We start from the raw sequence: 19,460 nt of genomic DNA on the forward strand, positions 1-19,460 counted from the left end.
TTTCACTGTATCTCACAGAAACACAAACATGTGGCAATAGTTTGGATATGCAAATTCTAAGAGTTCGATTTCGCCTGGGTTACCACTGGCTTCTGCTGATGTAACCAAGGGCCTGAGTCCCTTGGTGACAGAACATCTGCCTAGAGAGTGGGTCACATTGGTACAAAGCACTCACAGCCCTGTCAGGCACCTGGACCCACTCAGCACCACCCCAGCAGGGAGCAGTGCTGGCTAAGGAGGGAGCATAACCATAGCCCTGTCGGGGTCCATTGATTCAGTACATTCCCAGGTCTTCACTGGCAGAGCTACTATGGAGTCCTGCCAATGACTTAAAGTCAACCTGCTTGGCAGAACCCCCAGACAGGGCCACAGAACAATCACTGCCTGTTCTGACCTTGTGGTGAACACCCTGAGCACAGCTGCCTGTGTTGGTGTAAAAGGGTGCAAAGTGCACCCTTCCTGTGCGAGCGGAGGACAATCCAACCCTTAGTCGTAAATTTAAAGATGACAAAGTTCATCATCCCTTGTACAAGGTACCTTATACCGGCTCCCAAACCTGTGATTCCACACAGACAGAACCAGCTCCTGTGGAAAACTGCTTATAGTAGAAGCTCAGAGTTACGAACATCTCGGGAATGGAGGTTGTTCAGAACTCTGAAATGTTTGTAACTCTGAACAAAATGCTATGGTTGTTCTTTCAAAAAGTTTACATTGACTTCATACAGCTTTGAAACATTACTGGACAGAAGAAAAATGCTGCTTTCCCTTTATTTTTTTAGTAGTTTATGTTTAACACAGTAATGTACTGTATTTGCCTTTGGCGAGGTGTGGGACCTTACTGCTGTCTGACTGCATACTTCCGGTTCCAAATTAGGTGTGTGCTGGACTGGTCAATTTGTAACTCTTGTGTTAGTAACTCTGAGGTTCTACTGTACTTACTATGCGTAGCCACATGAGATTTGTATAAAGCATGGAAAATTCAGTCAGTCACAGGTCTTTTTTACCTCAGTGTAGTTAATAAGGTCAACCTGCAGCCAGGGGTTTACCTCAACTAGCTATATTAGTGTTCCCTCTAATATACCAGTGTTCTCTCTAATTTTTCCCACGTATGTGCAGAATGAATTTTGTTATGTGCACCAATATGGAGGTGATGTGGCAGGGGTGGGGCTGAGGGGTTCGGAATGTGGGAGGGGGCTCAGGGCTAGGGCAGAGGGTTGGGGAGCAGAGGGTTGAGGACTCCGTCTGGGGGTGTGGGCTTTGGGGTGGGGCCAAGGGACTCAGGAATGAGGCAGAGGGTTCGGGTCCAGGAGCGGGTGAGGGCTCCAGCTGGGGGTGTGGGTTCTGGGGTGGGACTGGGGATGAGGGGTTTGGGGTGCAGGAGGAGGCTGGGGCAGGGTGTTGGGGTGCAGGGGGGTGAAGGCTCCGACTGAGGGTGCGAGCTGGGGATGAGGGGTTTGAGGTGGGTGCAGGTGGACATGGGCTCTGGCATGGGGGTGGAGATGAGGGGTTTGGGGTGGGGGAGCGGGGAGCCCGAAGCAGTGGAGAGTCCCTCACTGGTGGCTCAGAGGAGCAGCAGCAGCTGTGGGCTCCTTTCCCCGCACCCTCCTCCCCTGCAGGTGACAGAGAGTGGGGGCAGAGAGAGGAACTCTCAGTCAGCCAGCTGAGAAGAGCGGGGGGGGAGGAGGAGCAGAGAGAAGCCCTGGGCTGGCAGACCTAGAGGAGGAGGAGGGGCCGGAGAGGAGCCAGCACTGCAGCCGCTGGGCTGCAGCACAAGTAAAGTGGAGCGTGGGTGCGGTGCAATTATAAACCCAGTACTGTCTGGGCTGGGCTGGATTGGGGCCGTGGGAGGGGCACTGTAGCAGGTCCAGGACTGGGGGAGAGGCATCTCTCCCCACTGCAGCCCTAAGCACCTGCATGGCACTTAATAGGCTGCTGCACGGCCACGTGGCCACTCAGCTTAGAGACAACTTAGGAAACTATATTGCCTTATCTCCACTAGGATTTCACATCGAGACAGATATCTTGAGTTAGTTATCTCAATGCAAAAACATGGATTTTTTTTCCCCAGGGAAGGTCTTAAAGATTAGGATAGGACCTAATGTAGGGGACAGATTTTCCATATCTGCCTACTGCAAGGTTCTTACACTTTCCTCTGCAGCATCTGATATAGGACAGTATCAGAAACGGGACACTGGAATCCACGGACCTCAGGTCTAATCCATTGGAACCATTCCTATGATCACATGTAATAATATCCCAGCAGAAGAGGAAAGGGGTGAGATTTTAGAAAAAAACGCAGAGCAGGAAGTCAGATACAGAGAGATGATGTTCCCTTCTCCAACAGCCACCATGGCCCCAAACCCCTCCTGCTACCAAGCATTTACAGCAGTAACTATCAGAATCACTGAGTTTCCACCAAACTGCTAAGTTTTCCAGATTTCACCCCCTCACCTGATAACTATGACTAAGAAGTTATTTGCTCCCACCGTCAATGGCATTTTTTCCTCATCACGTAAGCCAGTTTCTGTAAAAGTCTGCCATGTGCTTTATTCTTAACACAAAGATTTTCAGATGAGACTTCAGACAGTCAAATTCAAGGCCAATAGGAGCTATGTATATACATAAGATACAAGAATTTGGCCTTAATCATTTAAATTATGTTAGACTATTCTGTCCTTCCAACAATAAGCGGTGATTTATTGAGTTTGTTGGGGCTTTTTACCTTGGTTTCTTCTAGTTGCCTTTGGAGGTTTTTAGGATCCACTGCAATTGGCTCAGACAGTTGTTTGTTCACAGCTACTTCAGAGGTCTGGAGACCTGACAAAAGCCCAGATGAGGCTTCTTCATAATGCTGGTATTTATCTACCAGGTCTTTAAGGTTATTTCCAAGGATACCACACTAAAAAAAGTAGAAGGAAAAAAACGGACATTAAAATGTATACTTTATTTCATCTGAGTGGGATTTCTTAGGGATTTCACAGTAACATATTGTGCTCATAAAAAGATTTTTCTCAATCTATAGTGCCCAATATTTCAAATTTGGATGTCTACAGTTAGCCACCTTAAAATGTAGTCACTGGGGGCTAAAAATATTCAGTATCTCAAAAAAACAGACTCCTTTTCTATGTGCATAAAAATACAGATGTAGGTACCTAGCTTCAAGTACCCAAGTTTGAAAACTCTGACCAGCGGCTAAAGCAGCGGCTAAAGCAGTTTACAATAAATGTAATGTAGACAATTACTAGAATAAAAATAAAATAAAAACGAATTAAAATAAAAACAATTAAGTTTGCTTTGGTAGTAAATGGATGCTTTGTATGGGGATGTTGCTGGGCAAGACAATTGTTTTTGGGATTGCCTAAACCACATGCTGCAAATAAGATAAAATGTTAGGGATTATTCAGTAGAAGTTTTGTGATGGAGCCCTCATCTGCACTGAGATCTGAGTAAGTGCAAGAGTCTGCCCAGTTGGATCTCTGAGACCTTAGCTAATGTGCACAAAAATACACATAAGATGACACTTATGTGATCTGTTAATATTGGGCCTGATTCTGATCTCACTGATCAGATCTACACTGATTCTGGCCTGATTCTGATCTACACTGGTTTTATACCGGTGTAATTCTACTATGGGGTCCTATAAAGGTAGCCAGACAGACAGGCAAAGGCACAGACAGCTGCAGCAGCACAGGAGCCAGCAAACAGAGCTGTAAACAGGGGAGTTTGAGTGGGAGTTCTGTCGGAGGAGAAGATGAACAGAATTTAGGTGGGAAGGCTATGACAGATACAGAGGCAGCAGTGGGGGTGACCCATGTAGTGGAAGACACAATGAAGATGACTGGATGTGGAAGATGCGGTATGCACATGATCCTGGAGGGGGTACCTGGAAAGAGTTTTGTCTGCATGAAGTGCCGCCTGATAGAGCTGATGGAAGAGAAGATCCGAGGATTGGCGATGCAGGTGAAAAGTCTGGTTGAGTTTAGAAGGGGGTTCGAGCGGATTATGGAGCAAAGACATGAGGCAGCTGAAGGGAAAAGCTCCGACTTGCAGATGGAAGGAGGACTGAAGAATTCTGAGGGGAGACTGCTGGGTGAAGAAAATGGACAGTGGAAGCATGTGACTAAGAGAACCAGGCAGAGGAAAAGACAGGCTAGTGAAGGAGAAATAGAGCTTAAGAACAGGTTTGCAAAGTTGGAAAATGAAGAAGGGACTCAGCAGGTGGTCACTGAAGGTGGAAGGGCAAGGAAGAAGAGAAGAGCAGCTAGTCCTACAGGAAAAGGGGAAGAGTCAATGGAGACTACACCAAATATGAGCCCCAGGAGGATATAGGATGGGTTGAAGAGGATTACAAGGGAGAATAGGAATGGAAAGAACTTGCAGCCAGAGGGAACGGAGATAGACCGGAGAATCGCACCGTCACCAGGAAAAGGCAGGTCTACGTGATCAGGGACTCCTTACTGAGAAGAACAGACAGGCCTGTAACCAGAGCTGATCCAGAGAATAGAAGGGTGTGCTGTCTTCCAGGTGCTAAGATACAGGATGTGGACCTGAGGTTGAAAAGGATCCTAAAGGGAGAGGGAAAGAATCCACTGATTGTCCTTCATGTGGGAACAAATGATACCGTTAGATTCTCGCTGGAACATATCAAGGGAGACTATGCCAGGCTGGGGAAGACGCTTAAGGAAATCGAGGCTCAGGTGATCTTCAGTGGGATTCTGCCTGTTCCTAGAGAAGGGCAACAAAGGTGTGACAAGATTATGACTATCAACAGATGGCTCAGGCAGTGGTGCTATAAGAAGGGCTTTAGGATGTATGGCCACTGGGAGACATTCATGGACAGAGGACAGTTCTCTCAGGATGGACTTCATCTGAGTATGGAAGGAAATAGACTTCTAGGATGGAGGCTGGTACAACTGATTAAGAGAGCTTTAAACTAGGAATTTGGGGGACATGGTTGGGAGATGTCCAGGTAATCTCCACACCGGATTTTAGCATGGAGAAGGAAGAAAACAAAGTAAGAAAGGATACAGCCGTGGGTAGGAGAATGGACATAAGGAGGAAGGGCAGTGTGGATACCAGTCTAATAGATCATACTGGCTGTAGAATGACTGTGCCTAATCGGGTAAAGAATGTGAGCGAGGCCAAACAGCAAAAATTAAGATGTTTGTACACCAATGCGAGGAGCCTAGGTAACAAACTGGAGGAACTAGAGCTACTGGTGCAGGAAGTGAAACCAGATATTATAGGGATAACAGAAACATGGTGGAATAGTAGTCACGACTGGACTACAGGTATTGAAGGGTATATGCTGTTTAGGAAAGACAGAAATAAAGGTAAAGGTGGTAGAGTAGCATTGTATATCAATGATGAGGTAGAATGTAAAGAAATAAGAAGCGATGGAATGGATAAGACCAAGTCCGTCTGGGCAAAAATCACATTGGGAAAGAAAGCTACTAGAGACTCCCTTGTGATAGTACTTGGGGTGTGCTATAGACCGCCGGGATCTAATTTGGATATGGAAAGAGCCCTCTTTAATGTTTTTAATGAAGTAAATACTAATGGAAATTGCGTGATCATGGGAGACTTTAACTTCCCAGATATAGACTGGAGGACGTGTGCTAGTAATAATAATAGGGCTCAGATTTTCCTAGATGCGATAGCTGATGGATTCCTTCATCAAGTAGTTGCAGAACCGACTAGAGGGGATGCCATTTTTTATTTGGTTTTGGTGAGTAGTGAGGACCTCATAGAAGAAATGGTTGTAGGGGACAACCTTGGTTCAAGTGATCATGAGCTAATTCCGTTCAAACTGAATGGAAGGATAAACAAAAATAAATCTGCAACTAGGGTTTTTGATTTCAAAAGGGCTGACTTTCAAAAATTAAGGAAATTAGTTAGGGAAGTGGATTGGACTGAAGAACTTATGTCTCTAAAGACAGAGGAGGCCTGGGATTACTGGCTGAAGCAGACATCTTAATATTGCTGTGTTGTGGAGTTTTGCAGCTCCTGCTGAAGCCTTCATAATATGGTGCTTTACCCTCCGGGAATTTGTCACTTTTAAAGTGAGAATAATATTTACCAATAGTTGCTTTAAATATTTATCTTCTGAAGCTTAGAAAAATGATATTCCAATTGTATCTTTTACACCTGGTATTTAGTCTCCACCTAGTGGCCAAACATTACAAGGTATTCCTTTTATCTGAAAGGAGACTAGAGCCCTTGGTATAATTATGTACAAAACAGTGTATGTTAAAAATAGATCTACAACTTGATTTATTTATTTGTTTACATTTATACAAAGAATAAAAAGCATCTCTCCAAGGCTCTAGTTACTCCTGCCATCAATTACACAAACAAAATTTGGAAAGTCTCAATTAAAAAGACCCTCTGGCCCAGATACACGGAAGGAGTTAGGCACCTAGCCCCAGTTTTAGGACCACTGTGATGAACAAAACTCCTGCTGAACCCTACAAGTGCCTGAACAAACATGGCACCTAATTTTGTGCAGTAAAAGTTCCCTAGGCACTTATGTTTCTATCTCTGGGCATGTGCATGGCTTCCTCATTCCAGTCTGGATGTCTATCTCCCACCTAATCCTAGAGAGAGTCACAAACTAGGGAAGATAGGTGTTCGGCTGCCTAAGTCATGTGCGGGGCCCAATCCAGTAGGCAGCCTCTTGAGTACACCTGATCATACCCCGAGGCAAGTTTACACAAAACAGCTGGGGGGTGGGGGAGCTCCCTCAGAACCCTTAGCCCAGAGGTGAGTACCGGGATGTGGGAAACTCCTGGTTCAAGTCCCTGTTCTGCATGAGTGGGAGAAGAGATCTGAACAATGATCTGCCACCGCTCATGTGAGTGCCCTAACCACTGAGCTATGGGATAGTTTGATGTGGGGCTCCCTCAATCTCACCTGTTGAAGCTGTTGCACTTTGGATAAATAATTGAAGAGTCATTTGTGAGAAAGAGAGAGAGGACACACCTGAAAATAACTATGTAGTCTGGTGGTTAGAGTACTCCCCCATGCTGTGGAGACCCAGCGTTCAGTCCCACTGCTCCAGTCTTAGGAAAGCATAATTTAATGAACAAATGTCTAAGATATATTAGGCCTTTTTTTGTTCTGAACATTTAGGGTCAAACATTCAAAGAGCCTTCAGGCTGTGTGTTCTAAATGTGCATATGCACAGGGCAGCTTGGTGAGTTACCCACATGTGCACACAAATGTCCATCTGCACCTGGGATGTAGGTTGTGTGCATGCCCAGAACAGAGGTTCTTGAAAATCTTGCGTACAAAGTCTTCACTGAGAAAAGGAATGCTGGCCAGAAAAACAAGTTGAAAAGTGCTAGAGATTATATAACACCTACCTGGAGAACAAAAAGTGATGAGCAAGAATGAGTCTTAGGCCTGGTCTTCACTACAGAGTTAGGTCAATGTAAGACAGCTTATGTCGACCTAATTGTGTCAGTGTCTATGCTACAGCCTTGGTCCTGCCAATGTAAATGCCCAACAACACCGACATCATAACTCCACTTCCAGCATAGCGCTTATATCCGTGTAGTTAGAACCACACGGTGTCTGTGTAGACACTGTGTTACTTACATCAGCTGTTGGCATCATTCTTGTCAATTTCATGGCTCCCTTCTGGAGCCCTGAAATTGACAAGAAAGGTTGGTAGGCTCCTTGCTGAAAATCCTGCGCTTGGCTCACAGCTCTGGCTGTCACCCCTGGCAGCTGGGGGGCTCCAGCTAGAGCCCAGCTGCCCCCCAGCTCCCAACTGAACTGCCGCCCAGGCTCCCAGCTCCTCTGTTCCCAGCTGAACTGCTGCCTGGGCTCCCAGCTCCCCCGTTCCCCACTGAACTGTTGCTTGCGCTCCCAGCGCCCCGCTCTGAACGGGGTTGCCACCTGGACTCCCAGTTCCCCGCTCCCAACTGAACTGCTGCCCAGGCTCCCAGCTCCAAGCCAGGCTGCTGTCTGGGCTCCCTGCTCCCCCCAGTGAGCCCGGCAGCCTCCTGGACTCCAGGCACAGAGCTCCCCATCATGAGCCTGGCTGTCCCCCCAGGCTCCCAGCTCTGAGCAGGGACCTTTGTGCCTGGAGCCTGGGCAGCTGCTGGGCTCCCAGCAGGGAGCTCCGCATGCAGCTGAGAGCCTGGATGCTAGCTGGGCTCCCAACCAAGACCGGAGAGCTGAGAACCTGGCTTGGGCTCCCAGAAGAGAGCTCCGTGCAGAGCTGAGAGCCTGGGCTCTAAATCCCCCACTTCACTTGGTGGAAGCACTCCTGGTGAAGACATGCACCACCAACAGCAGGAGGGAGTGTGGACATGTAAATCCGCAGTAATTACTGCAATGGCTGTAAGACGACCTAACATAGGTCAACTTACGTTTGCAGTGTAGACATGCCTTTAGGGACAGGAACATCCCAGCCAAAAGATGGCACCTTTTACCACGCAACACTGCAGCAGTAGCAGCTTGTGCCCAGGGTTAAGCCTATGAACATCTGGCACAGGGATGAGACTGCTGAACAGAGCTACAGTGACACACAAATCTCCCTTAAACAGATCAATGCAACTCTGTGTTACAGCTGTGAAGGTTAAAATTATAATGGTGCTATCCATGCTGAACAGCAAATGGAGTGACATTTGTTCCTATCTGAAGGTTGTTCATAGGTCAGATGTGAAATGAGTTGGTGATTTAGTGTGGTTCCTGGTGAATAGGTGTCCTCAGAGTGAAAGACACAGACACAGAATTCATTTTCCTCCTCTAGAAATTAACCTTCCAGGACAGCACTGAGACATGCTGGCAGGGTAGCATGGAGAAGCTAGCACTGCTGCCGCCCATGCTATACCTTTCCAGTAGACTAGTGAAAGACAAGTCTAAGATACTGTTAATCTAACACCTCTCAAAAGTAATGGAGTTCCACTTAAAAATGCACATAGAAAATTACTTCAAACACTCAACACAAATTTAAAAATCTTAGTGTGATTCTTTAAGCACAGAATGGGAAACTCTGTCCTCTGCTTTGCAGGTGTGGAGGGCCCTTTGACTACAAAACTGGTTCACCTCCTCTCCATAGGTTGTGCCAGGATATGGAGAGGCTGTGAAGGCTGCACCATCTCTGCAACACAAAGTCCGGCTCTGCAGGCAATCACACAGAAAAGGGGTAGGGATTAGTGCCAAAGCAGGGCCAGATTAATGCTGGGGCTTTAGGAGCTGCAGCCCAGGGCCTAGGGGGGCACCAATGCAGCAGGGGTCAGGCAGGCTGCCTGCATGCCGTGGCCCCACGCCGCTCCCAGAAGCGGCCGGTTGCTGGCATTTCTCTGTGGCCCTTGGCAGGGGGTGGAGTGAGGCGGCTCTGCACACTGTCCCTGCCCCCAGCACCGTCCCCACAGCTCTCATTGGGGAATGGAATTGCTCCTTAAAGGCAGTGGTTTCTGAGAGCCCACTGCCAACTTTGGAGGTCAGACTAGGAAAAACTAGAATAGGCCACAGATAGATTAAAGATTTCTATCAAATTAATATCTCAAATGCAAACATGGCAGGCCCTGGCTTTTATTGTATTTGTTTTATTAATGAGACTAGAGGTTGGTTTTCATTTGGAAGGAAAAATTACAGGGCACAAATGATAGGCAGATGCACTAGGTAGACAAATCTAGAGGAACCACAGAGTTTCCTTCCATTCCAAAATGATATTCAGAAATTCTGCTTTCATAGATTCATAGATTTTTAAGACCAGAAGGGACCATTATATCATCTAGTCTAACCTCTGTATAATGCAGGCCATAGAATTCACCCAGTTACTCCAATAACTTGTGTTTGACTAAAGTCTCTCTCTTCGAAAGGCATCCAGCCTTGAGCTGAGGACTTCAAGAGATGGAGAATCTATCACTTCCTTTCTACTTTGCTCTAAGGGTAAATCATCTTTCACATAAATATTTGGTGAGCCAACTATTTTCCCCTGACACATGCAGATGTAAATAAAACATACCTTAGTATAAAGAGATTTGAATCGATCTGAAGCACCATCCAGTTTACTTTGCACCTCTGTGTAAGTCGCTGAAGTATCAATACCATCTTTGTCAACCTTGACACCATCTTTTTTACTACAAGATTTAGCAGCATCTAACACCCTGTGTCCAGAAATTGTAATGTACCGTAAGTCACCTTTGTGAGAAATAACATCTTCTGAAAAACTCTTTTGCCTTTTGAGCTTGGTCATGATACCAGTGAAGTCAGAAGCACCAGCCTCCAGATTTTCAAGTTCTTGTTCTGACTGCTCGAGCCAGCTTTCAAACTCACTGTAGTCTGTATCAAATTTCTCAAGTTCGTCCTGCAGAGAGTGCGTTAACTTCATTTTCCGTTCTGATTCAGCTAAAGCGGTTTCATACTGGACTTTCAGTTCTTTCATGTTCCTTTGCATTTTCTCTTTTTCTTCAGGGGAAAGGTAGTGGCCTTGTTTCTCAAGTAGCGCTTGGGCAGACTGAGTTGCTATTATAACAGCCTGTTGCTGAGAAATAATTTTCTCATGTTGAGCCTATAAGAAAAAAATTAAAATATTTATGACTGGTATCCTCCTGTAGGGTTCCATCAAAGCACATTTTTTTTTATCAGAAATCGCCACTGAAATGACTGAGGAGTTCTGTCTAGAAACTGATAGCACAACACGGACCAAAATTACAAGCCGCTCAGAATGTTAGAAGACTTTTCCACATCTCTTCTGATTGATGAGATAACAATTTGTGACTAATGTAAATAATGAATAGAAGGGATATTTAAATGAGATTACTCAAAAATTGTTATCTGATCAATCAGAAGAGATGTGATAAAGCCCTTCAACATTCTAAGATGCTCATTAAAAATGCCACTCTTATTCATTGTTTACCTATAGCATTTTCAAACTGTAAGAAATAACTAGTGGTAATTACAGATCAGACCCTAGTGTATACATGGGCAAAGCCCTTTTGACATCAACGGAATTTGGAGAAACACTGATGCACATCAGCTGAGGACCCAGCCCTATATTTCTAACACAACCCAGTGCAGTGACTTGCATGGATTGCCAACAACAGGCAAGCCTCATCAGAAACAACCACTTTAAATTTTCCCCAGATCTTTTTTTTCCTCATTCCATGGGTGATCACTCAAGATAGGATTCATTATATAACATGCTAAATGATGGGCAGCTTTTTATAAATGTAAGTATTCCTTTACCTGTTGCACACACAGTAGCTACTGGTTCTAACCATGGGTCAGATATACCAAAGGGAGAACAGATATTTCCTATGTATTTTGAGTGAATAAAAGTCATTGCTAATTTTTATATTTCCATTTTTGGATTTTAATCAATAGTTCTCAAGATTTATAAAATATCTTTCCTTACAGAAAAATTGCCATTCTATGGCATAAAACATCCATACACATTACATACCATATATATTTCACCAAGTTAAAACTAATAAATGACAGGAGCTATAAATACACACTAATAGAACCTGATGTAAAACATGTTTGGCTCTGGGGGTAAAAAGACCATATATTTTAAAACACCTCAGTTCCCGAAGTGCCTTATTTCCTATAGAAACAATGACTATGTATTTTGTAAAATGGGCTAAGGTGCTTCTCCATATATGTGCGGTAGACAGTTATCGAAGATCAGATTTGAGCCCTCTGTTAATGCTATTTTCTAAAGAGCACCAATAGGTACAAACAAAACCACCTATACTTCCATTTTCTTTAAGAAGGTTTTACATGGAAGCTATTCCAAAATACGGAGTGTTCCTTTGATCAATTTCTGCAGATCCTTCATCAGTTCCATCACTCGGAATCTAAAAGGGCTTTGGGCTGTTAAAACTGTATCTAAGCATACAGAAGGCTGTCATAATTAAATATGCTGGCTGAAGCAGACATCTTAATATTGCTGTGTTGTGGAGTTTTGCAGCTCCTGCTGAAGCCTTCATAATATGGTGCTTTACCCTCTAGGAATTTGTCACTTTTAAAGTGAGAATAATGTAGATTAATAATCTCAACAATCCAATAACGGTAGCAGTGTGCAATCAGTGTTCAGTCAGCAAAGGGAAACATGTCAGACCAAATAATTTATCTTTGACAAGGATCAGGAAAGATTATGAAGCTGTGTTTTTGCCTACAGTACTTTGTTTATCTACAATAAACATTGTACTGTGTTCATTTCAGCCTAGGAAAATAAAGGGCACTGTGATCACCATTAAGATGTCAACATTTGCCACTGAGAACACTGCAGTTTCTCCCATTCTTACAACAGGAAATAACTGGGTACCTGTGTGGTAACTGACGAACACTGACACTTTTTAATGCCGTCTCCATATAACATCTATCAATGTACATTATGTATTTCTTTGAAGCCCGATAGAAAGGCTTTCATTGACTTCAGTGAACCTATTACCATAGTACCTAAGCGCTGAATATTTGCCATAGCTGGTAACATGTGCATATAGTACCTTGACTTTCTGATACTGCTGGTTGAGGTTATTGTCTGTAGGTTTTACTCTGCCATCCACATGGGTTTCAGTCTGTTGCTGACGTTCCAACAGGTTACCATTGACTTCATCCTCTTCTCCCTCCAAAGCCTTTACATCCCCTTCTTTAAAATGGGTTCCATTCTGTTCTATTGCCAGTGTCCATTTCTCGTCCCCATGCTCTGCTGCCTTATCCACATTTGACAGCCAATCCAAGAGATTTTCAATCGTATTTTTACTCTCTTCCAGTTGTTCTATGGCAGCAACCTACACATTGAAAGCTCAGAGTTTGAAATCTGAAATCACTTTTAGCCTTTACATAGTTTCAAATGTGGATATTTGAACATAAAAATATGTTGTTAAAATCTGAAAATATCTGTTAATTCACACATTGAGAATTTGCTGTATTTGTAAAACAAACATGCACTAATTACTTTGATAGTCACCCAAGTAAAATATGACTTTCATCTCTCATTGTAATAAGGGGAAAGACTATTCCCCCAAGACTTTTTAAAAATTCAAATAAAGATGTAGAGTTGTTGCATAAGAACCTTTTCTGTTTCCTGCTTAATAGCTGTTGTCACAGCTTTATCCAGCACTTTTTTGGACTCTTCTGCCTTCTGGCTAAGCAGCAAACATTTTGTCTTAGCTTCATTAAGTTTCTGTTCAAGAATAGTCTTGTCTTCCTGTGACAGCTTTCCTCCATTCTCTTTCAAGAACATCTCAGTGTTTTTCACAATCTCTGCCAGTGCCTGTGCACTTGCCAGCATATCTTTCTGTAACTCCTTGGGGGGAAAAACAACAAAAGAAGGTAGATAAATTATCTACCCCTACTTCACTTCAAACTTCTCAGAAGTCCCTCACCGAGAGACAGCCTAACTCATCTTATCCCACACATTCTTGTAAACGCACTTTTATTACTAAAAATTAGTTCAGATGAGTTATGCTTTTGTTTCTCAGATGTGATTTTGACCCCCCACAATATCTCATATTTGAGCCTTGGCAGCTTGAGAGATTAAAAGTGTGGTACCAGTCATTAGTTTGGAGAGCAAAGAAGTCTATTGTTAAAAGTATTAAAGACAAACTCGTTTAACAATCTGGAGTTGGATACGTCAAATGTTCCATAGACCATAGTAATAATGCGTTTCTGCATAACAGTCCTGGGACAAGTCCAGAGCTGAAGCAGGTCTAGAGGGAGTCTAAACAGGTTGATGTCTACCTTCTTTTGGTCCCTTCCTCTCAATATGTGTGTTGCACGAACTTAGACTCCCTCTAGACTGCCACAGAGAGTTTTAGACTCACTTAAATTCACATCCAATTACCAACATGTAATTACATCTCAACCCTTACACCTCATTTCTGAATTTGGCACAGTAGGTCAACATTAATGTAAAGGATTATAGGGAGAATCATAAGCCAAAGGGCCTTAAGAGCAGGGTGATGTTTATGGTGCCACCAGATAAAAAGTTTTGGACTCTCACATGGGCTTGTGGGTTTTGCAGTGTTTTTTGATACTTAGTTTGAGAAAGAGCAGTTCATTTTAATGCACTAACAACTATTTTGGATGCCCTTCCTTTGGGCACAGTAAATATTTTATATTAAATAAGATACAGCTTCTCCCCCCCAAAATCTTTGAGCTTTCTTCCATACCCCACCTTATACATGGAATGTTCTCCCTGAACTGATCCATAAGGAACCTTTTCTTCCTTCAAATCCCCTCCCAAGATCTGCTTCTACCATGATGCCCACAAGACATCAATCAAGAAATGAGGGCTAGGCTTTGGGCCAGTTGTGGATAGAGGATATTTATAAAGCAAATACATATTTGTACATAATAATTTGGTCTATCCCTCTTTCTTTCCCTTGGAATTTTGCTGGTAATCTTAGACTATAAACTCTTAGATTCAGGGAATGAGTCTACCTTTGTTCAGCAAAATGGGTTACTGATCTCCCTGGGACTACTATGCACTACTATAATATAAATATTAAATAATAATAATAAAAAACATAAAATGCTAAATCCTAAAGTCCTCACTGAGGCAAGATCTTAACTGATGTCAATGGGAATTCTCCCTCAGTATTAACAGAGTACAAGTTTAAGTTTTGGCACAAGGACAGGGCCTAACAACAAACCAAACAAAAAGCTTTCAGATGTACATATTGTCACAATATTATAACTTGAACGTGATGTGACAGGGTCGGGCCAGATGGCTATAGGAGAGTAACAGAAGGCAGATATATTAGTCCCAGGCTAAGTAGGTCCCTTTTCCCTGGGTAAGGTAACAGGGAAGGTTCCAGAACAATCAGGAACCTTCTGGAGACAATTAAGACAGGCTGATTAGAACACCTGCAGCCAATCAAGAAGCTGCTAGAATCAATTAAGGAAGGCTAATCAGGGCACCTGGGTTTTAAAAAGGAGCTCACTTCACTTTGTGGTGTGTGTGTGAGGAGCTGGGAGCAAGAGACACTAGGAGCTGAGAGTGAGAATGTGGACTGTTGGAGGACTGAGAAGTACAAGCATTATCAGACACCAGGAGGAAGGTCCTATGGTGAAGATAAAGAAGGTGTTGGGAGGAGGCCACGGGGAAGTAGCCCAGGGAGTTGTAGCTGTCGCACAGATGTCGCACAGCTGTGTCCAGGAGGCACTCTAGACAGCTGCATTCCACAGGGCCCTGGGCTGGAACCCGGAGTAGAGGGCAGGCCCGGTTTCCCCCCAAATCCTCCCAACTCCTGGTTAGACACAGGAGGAGTCGACCTGGACTGGGGGTTCAGAAAAAAGGCCAAGCTGAGGGCTGCCGTGAAGCTCCAAGTCGAGCAAATCCGCCAATAAGCGCAAGACCCACCAAGGTAGAGCAGGAAATTTGTCACAGTGAAAAAAGTTATAAAAAGGCACCCAGGAAATCTGCTGCCATAACTAGAGGGACAGCATTTATGGGGAAAAAAAGATGGTAGAGAATCCTTTTACAAAGAAGTTTCAATAACGATGTGAGCAGAATAAACACTCCATGCTTCCAGTTATAAAGGTGACATATGATTTTGGCATAATAAGCTTGGGCTCACTTACATGTGATTTTCTCACATCTGACAAGAATGCTTTTGAACTGCAGAATCACATGTTAGATCTGAAGCATGCTACAAGATTGTTTCTGAAAGTATACGGTACATCGCAGGACAGTCTATTCATTTGCTTTTTATCAAGCCACCCTGAATGGGAGTACTGTACAGGTTCCATCCCTTGGCTTCGGTCAACAAGGCATGGTTTTGTGTCTTTTTATTGTTCCCTCTTTCTCTCCCTCTCTGTCCTGTTTTTCTATCCCCAGGGGTGTTGTGCTGATTTCCAAATCACTGGGCAAACTGAGAGGCCACCTCCATTGCTGCTGTCAAAATTTCTGTGTGAACTGGCTGACTCAGGGTGTTACATAACAAATCTGGAAATCACTCTTCAATACTTCTCCTTGCAGAGAACCAAGTACATTATCAGTAGTGCCATAATTCTTTTCTGCACAGGGCCAGCATGAGATCCTGAGCCAGTTCCTGTTTGTATATTCCCCCATGCAGTCAGTGCTTGCTATTGTTGACCTAAAACCTGCCTTAGTCTTCTTAATTTAATCTCAGATTGGTTTCTTTATGGACTGTAACTAATCAAAAATACATTATAAGATTACTAAGGTTGCTGCTGTTTAGTCAAATTTTCACCTCTTGTTTGGTTTGGTATTGCTTTAACTCAGCCTTGCTGTCTCCGATAACAAGAGCTTCTTGGTGACCAATGAGTCGATTTTCTGTTTGTGTAAAGAGATCACATATTTCCTGTAGTTTCTCCTTATATTCCTGCTGCTGCTCAGCCACTTCCTAATTTGGAGCAAAAATAAAACACAAAATTCTGCACAGGAATCATCAGAAGCTCCCTTACAAACTACTTTTTAAACAACAATATTGCAAGGCAATCGTTTTAAAAGTATGCTGTAAACATGATAGCAGTGGTACACAGTTTGAGCAAGGTGAATATATAGAAGTTATGGATCATAAACCTTACATATGCTGTAAGTAAAAAGAGATCGTGTTTATTGATGGAATTGCCCAGCAGAAATCTGGCATGCATACGTGTACAAATGAAGCCTCCAACCAACAGAAGTGAAAATCCACATCTCTTAATTGCTTGAAATCTGTGATAAACACTATTAGTTCTGAAAAAGGATACCAAAACAGAGGTTAGTTGTGACGGGTGTGTTAGTTCAGTTGGTATGCATGTTACCTGAGCAGAAAATGCTTGCCTCTTTTAAGCAATACAGAAGAAAAAAACATGCAGGATCATTATTGTTACCAAATTCTTATAGATGCTTCTCATTCACCCATTTTTATATATTTCTCTGCCATAGCACCTTGGCAACATCTTCCTTAGAATGTTACAAAGCCTCAGGATTCTAAATAACTTTTTCCTAATGCATCAGTAGTGGGTGAATTGTTGACTTCTGAGACTTACATTTGTGCTTCTATGAGAGGAAGGGATGTACAGGTATACTGAGGCCTCCTCTAAGTCAGCCCTGACTGTAATCATTTAGCTAATTACAAACACAATTGCTACACTATTCATGATTGTAAGCAATCACAAATACTTCTCCTTCAGTCTGACAGAAATACTAGACTTGATCCCCTCGCTTTTGTGTCGATAATGATGTCTGAAAACTAAAGTATCCAACCACTTCCTAATATGATAGCACTAAAAAGTATGGTCGTAACACAGAAAGACCATAACAACTATTTATCAAACTTGATTGATACAGTCTTTGTAGAATAATGAAGGCAAATATAATAAAATGTATAGGATATTATAACATATTTAACCCTATAGACAATGCTTCCCAAGCAGCTCATTTCTGGTATGACATAATCACATATTAGTATTCAAATTCCTCATCTATATCGATAAAGCACTAAGCACACACTGTCACAGAAAGGCAAACCTTCTGATCACCAAGATCTTGTGCTGTCCGTAACAGTCCCTCTAAACTTTCCATCTGAGATGTGATGGTTTCCTGTACTTCCTGAAAACACTTCTGAGTGCTATTTAAGAGCCTCAACAGCTGTTTGCTCTGATTAGGAGAAAGATCCTGGGCATGTTCAGAAATGAAGAACTGAACATCAAATGCTATGGAGTCCAGTTGCATCTTCATACAGCCAAGCTCTTTTGAATGGTTCTGTAAATAAAACAAGGGGAAATGACTGATCGTAAAGAAAGGTTCAGTGTTCATAAAGCATATTTCAGAGAGAAATAATACTATCCCTAGCTCAATGTTCAACTATATTTTTGATGAAAATTTTAACCAAAAGAAGGAATTAATCTAAAAACTTGTATTCCAAGACAAGGCAACTGGCTGGGTTTTTGCATGTTTTGCCTTCTTGATCAGGGGTTTATATATCAACTTCCAAATAATGATGGTGCTCAGTGTCGTCTCCTTATTTGCCTTTTTATTTTTACACATCAGAGGACTGACTGACTGACCATCAACACTGAACAGGTACTACTGGGGAGCCATTCGCCTAACTGGAGGAGCAGTTCTGCAAAAACTAGAAATGGGAGAATATTTACTGAAGGTATTTCCTGCGATTGGCTTTCTTGCCTTCCTCTGCAACCTAGAGTGACACCCCACTCTCCTCCCCACCCTGTGGGCAAATTCTGCCCTCAGTTACACCCATGCAACCAATTCAAACCCCAATTAAGTCACTGCACATTTTACATTCCATATATACATTTGAACAGTTGGTTCTGTTCACGTCTTAATGGGTATCACATGAAGAGGGTGTTTAGGAGGCACGTGAATTCATGGTTTTGGATTTTTTGTTTCTTTAAAGCACCCTCCATAGCTGTTTTGGAAATGTACATTAAACTCATTGAAGAGATTGGAGTTTAAGCATTGGATGTATTTATAGTAATTGGGAAAGGTTGCAGTCCTGCATTACACATTCAGATGGGGCCAGATTTCTTACAATAGATGTAAGCAGAGCCAACATTACATTATCTTTTCTGATAATTAGTTACACTATTTTATCATTAAACATCAATGATACCTGCCTTTAGCAGTTGTAAGCTTTGCTTCACATTTTCTGTATCACTAATATCCACTGTCAGGTTGTTCACAGTTTTACTGTTTTCTATGATCCAGTTTGAAAACTTCTGAAGTCTGCTTAGAAGTTCCTGATGCAATATTGCAAGCTTAGACTAGAAAGGAAAGTTATATATTTATTTACAGTATTATAGTCTAACCAGCCAAATCTGATATTAAATGAAAGAAAAATCTGACACCTAATTTATGTTAAAATAAAACCAAAACAAAATATTTATTTTTAACTGAACTACTTTAAAGTAAAGTGAAGCAAGTACACACACACAAAATCGTTTAATAGAAACATACCATTTCAGAGTCAACAGCAAAGACTATTTGCTTTGCACGCTTTGAAGACATATCACAGACCGCAAAAAAGGCCTTCTGTAAATATTCATAGGTTATTTTTAGTTCTTTAAGTTGTTCTTTGGGACCATCTTTGTGCAGAGACTTTAAAAACTCTTCTGTCAACTTCATATCTTTTTTTAGAACAGCAGCAAAAGTAGCCAGCCCTGATTCAAATGACTGCAAACAAAATATAAGCAAGATGCATTAAATTTACTAAGAGAAACAGGTTTAAAAGTAGATTCATGTAATTGTATTTAAAATCTGAACCACATGATCTCTCTCTTTATATTGGGGCTTTCTATAGCATCCTGCACTGTATTATCTATGTGCTTCTTAGTATACCATAGAAATAAGAAATATATTATACTTACCTCTAATTGTTCAAGTTGGGTTTTTAGCATTTCCAAGTTGTTACTAATAGGCTGCTGATTATCTAAGTGGAATTTCATATTCTGAACCATTGTCAAATGTCCTCGCAGTTTCTTTGTATACTTTAAACACTGCTGTACTCCACTGAACTTCT

The 19,460-nt window shown here is 42.5% G+C and overlaps 1 protein-coding gene across 16 annotated transcripts in view; it reads right to left on the minus strand.

Annotated features, from left to right (window-relative positions):
- DST (dystonin) overlaps nt 1-19,460 on the minus strand; it is a 460,168-nt gene that overhangs the window by 130,573 nt on the left and 310,135 nt on the right. For 15 of the 16 annotated variants that reach the window (XM_074947855.1, XM_074947860.1, XM_074947857.1 and 12 more), the window contains 5 exons: nt 16,185-16,337; nt 13,040-13,273; nt 12,471-12,755; nt 9,983-10,528; nt 2,723-2,899 (listed from right to left, as the gene is read on the minus strand). In XM_074947855.1, the coding sequence (XP_074803956.1) occupies nt 2,723-2,899; nt 9,983-10,528; nt 12,471-12,755; nt 13,040-13,273; nt 16,185-16,337 (1,395 nt within the window). Of the gene's footprint in view, nt 1-2,722; nt 2,900-9,982; nt 10,529-12,470; nt 12,756-13,039; nt 13,274-16,184; nt 16,338-17,449; nt 17,684-18,558; nt 18,706-18,898; nt 19,115-19,308; nt 19,459-19,460 lie in introns of all 16 variants that reach the window. The other variant, XM_074947869.1, reaches the window with a different exon arrangement.

This window comes from Natator depressus, chromosome 3 (genome assembly GCF_965152275.1).
Source record: "Natator depressus isolate rNatDep1 chromosome 3, rNatDep2.hap1, whole genome shotgun sequence".
Lineage (NCBI taxonomy): Eukaryota > Metazoa > Chordata > Testudines > Cheloniidae > Natator > Natator depressus.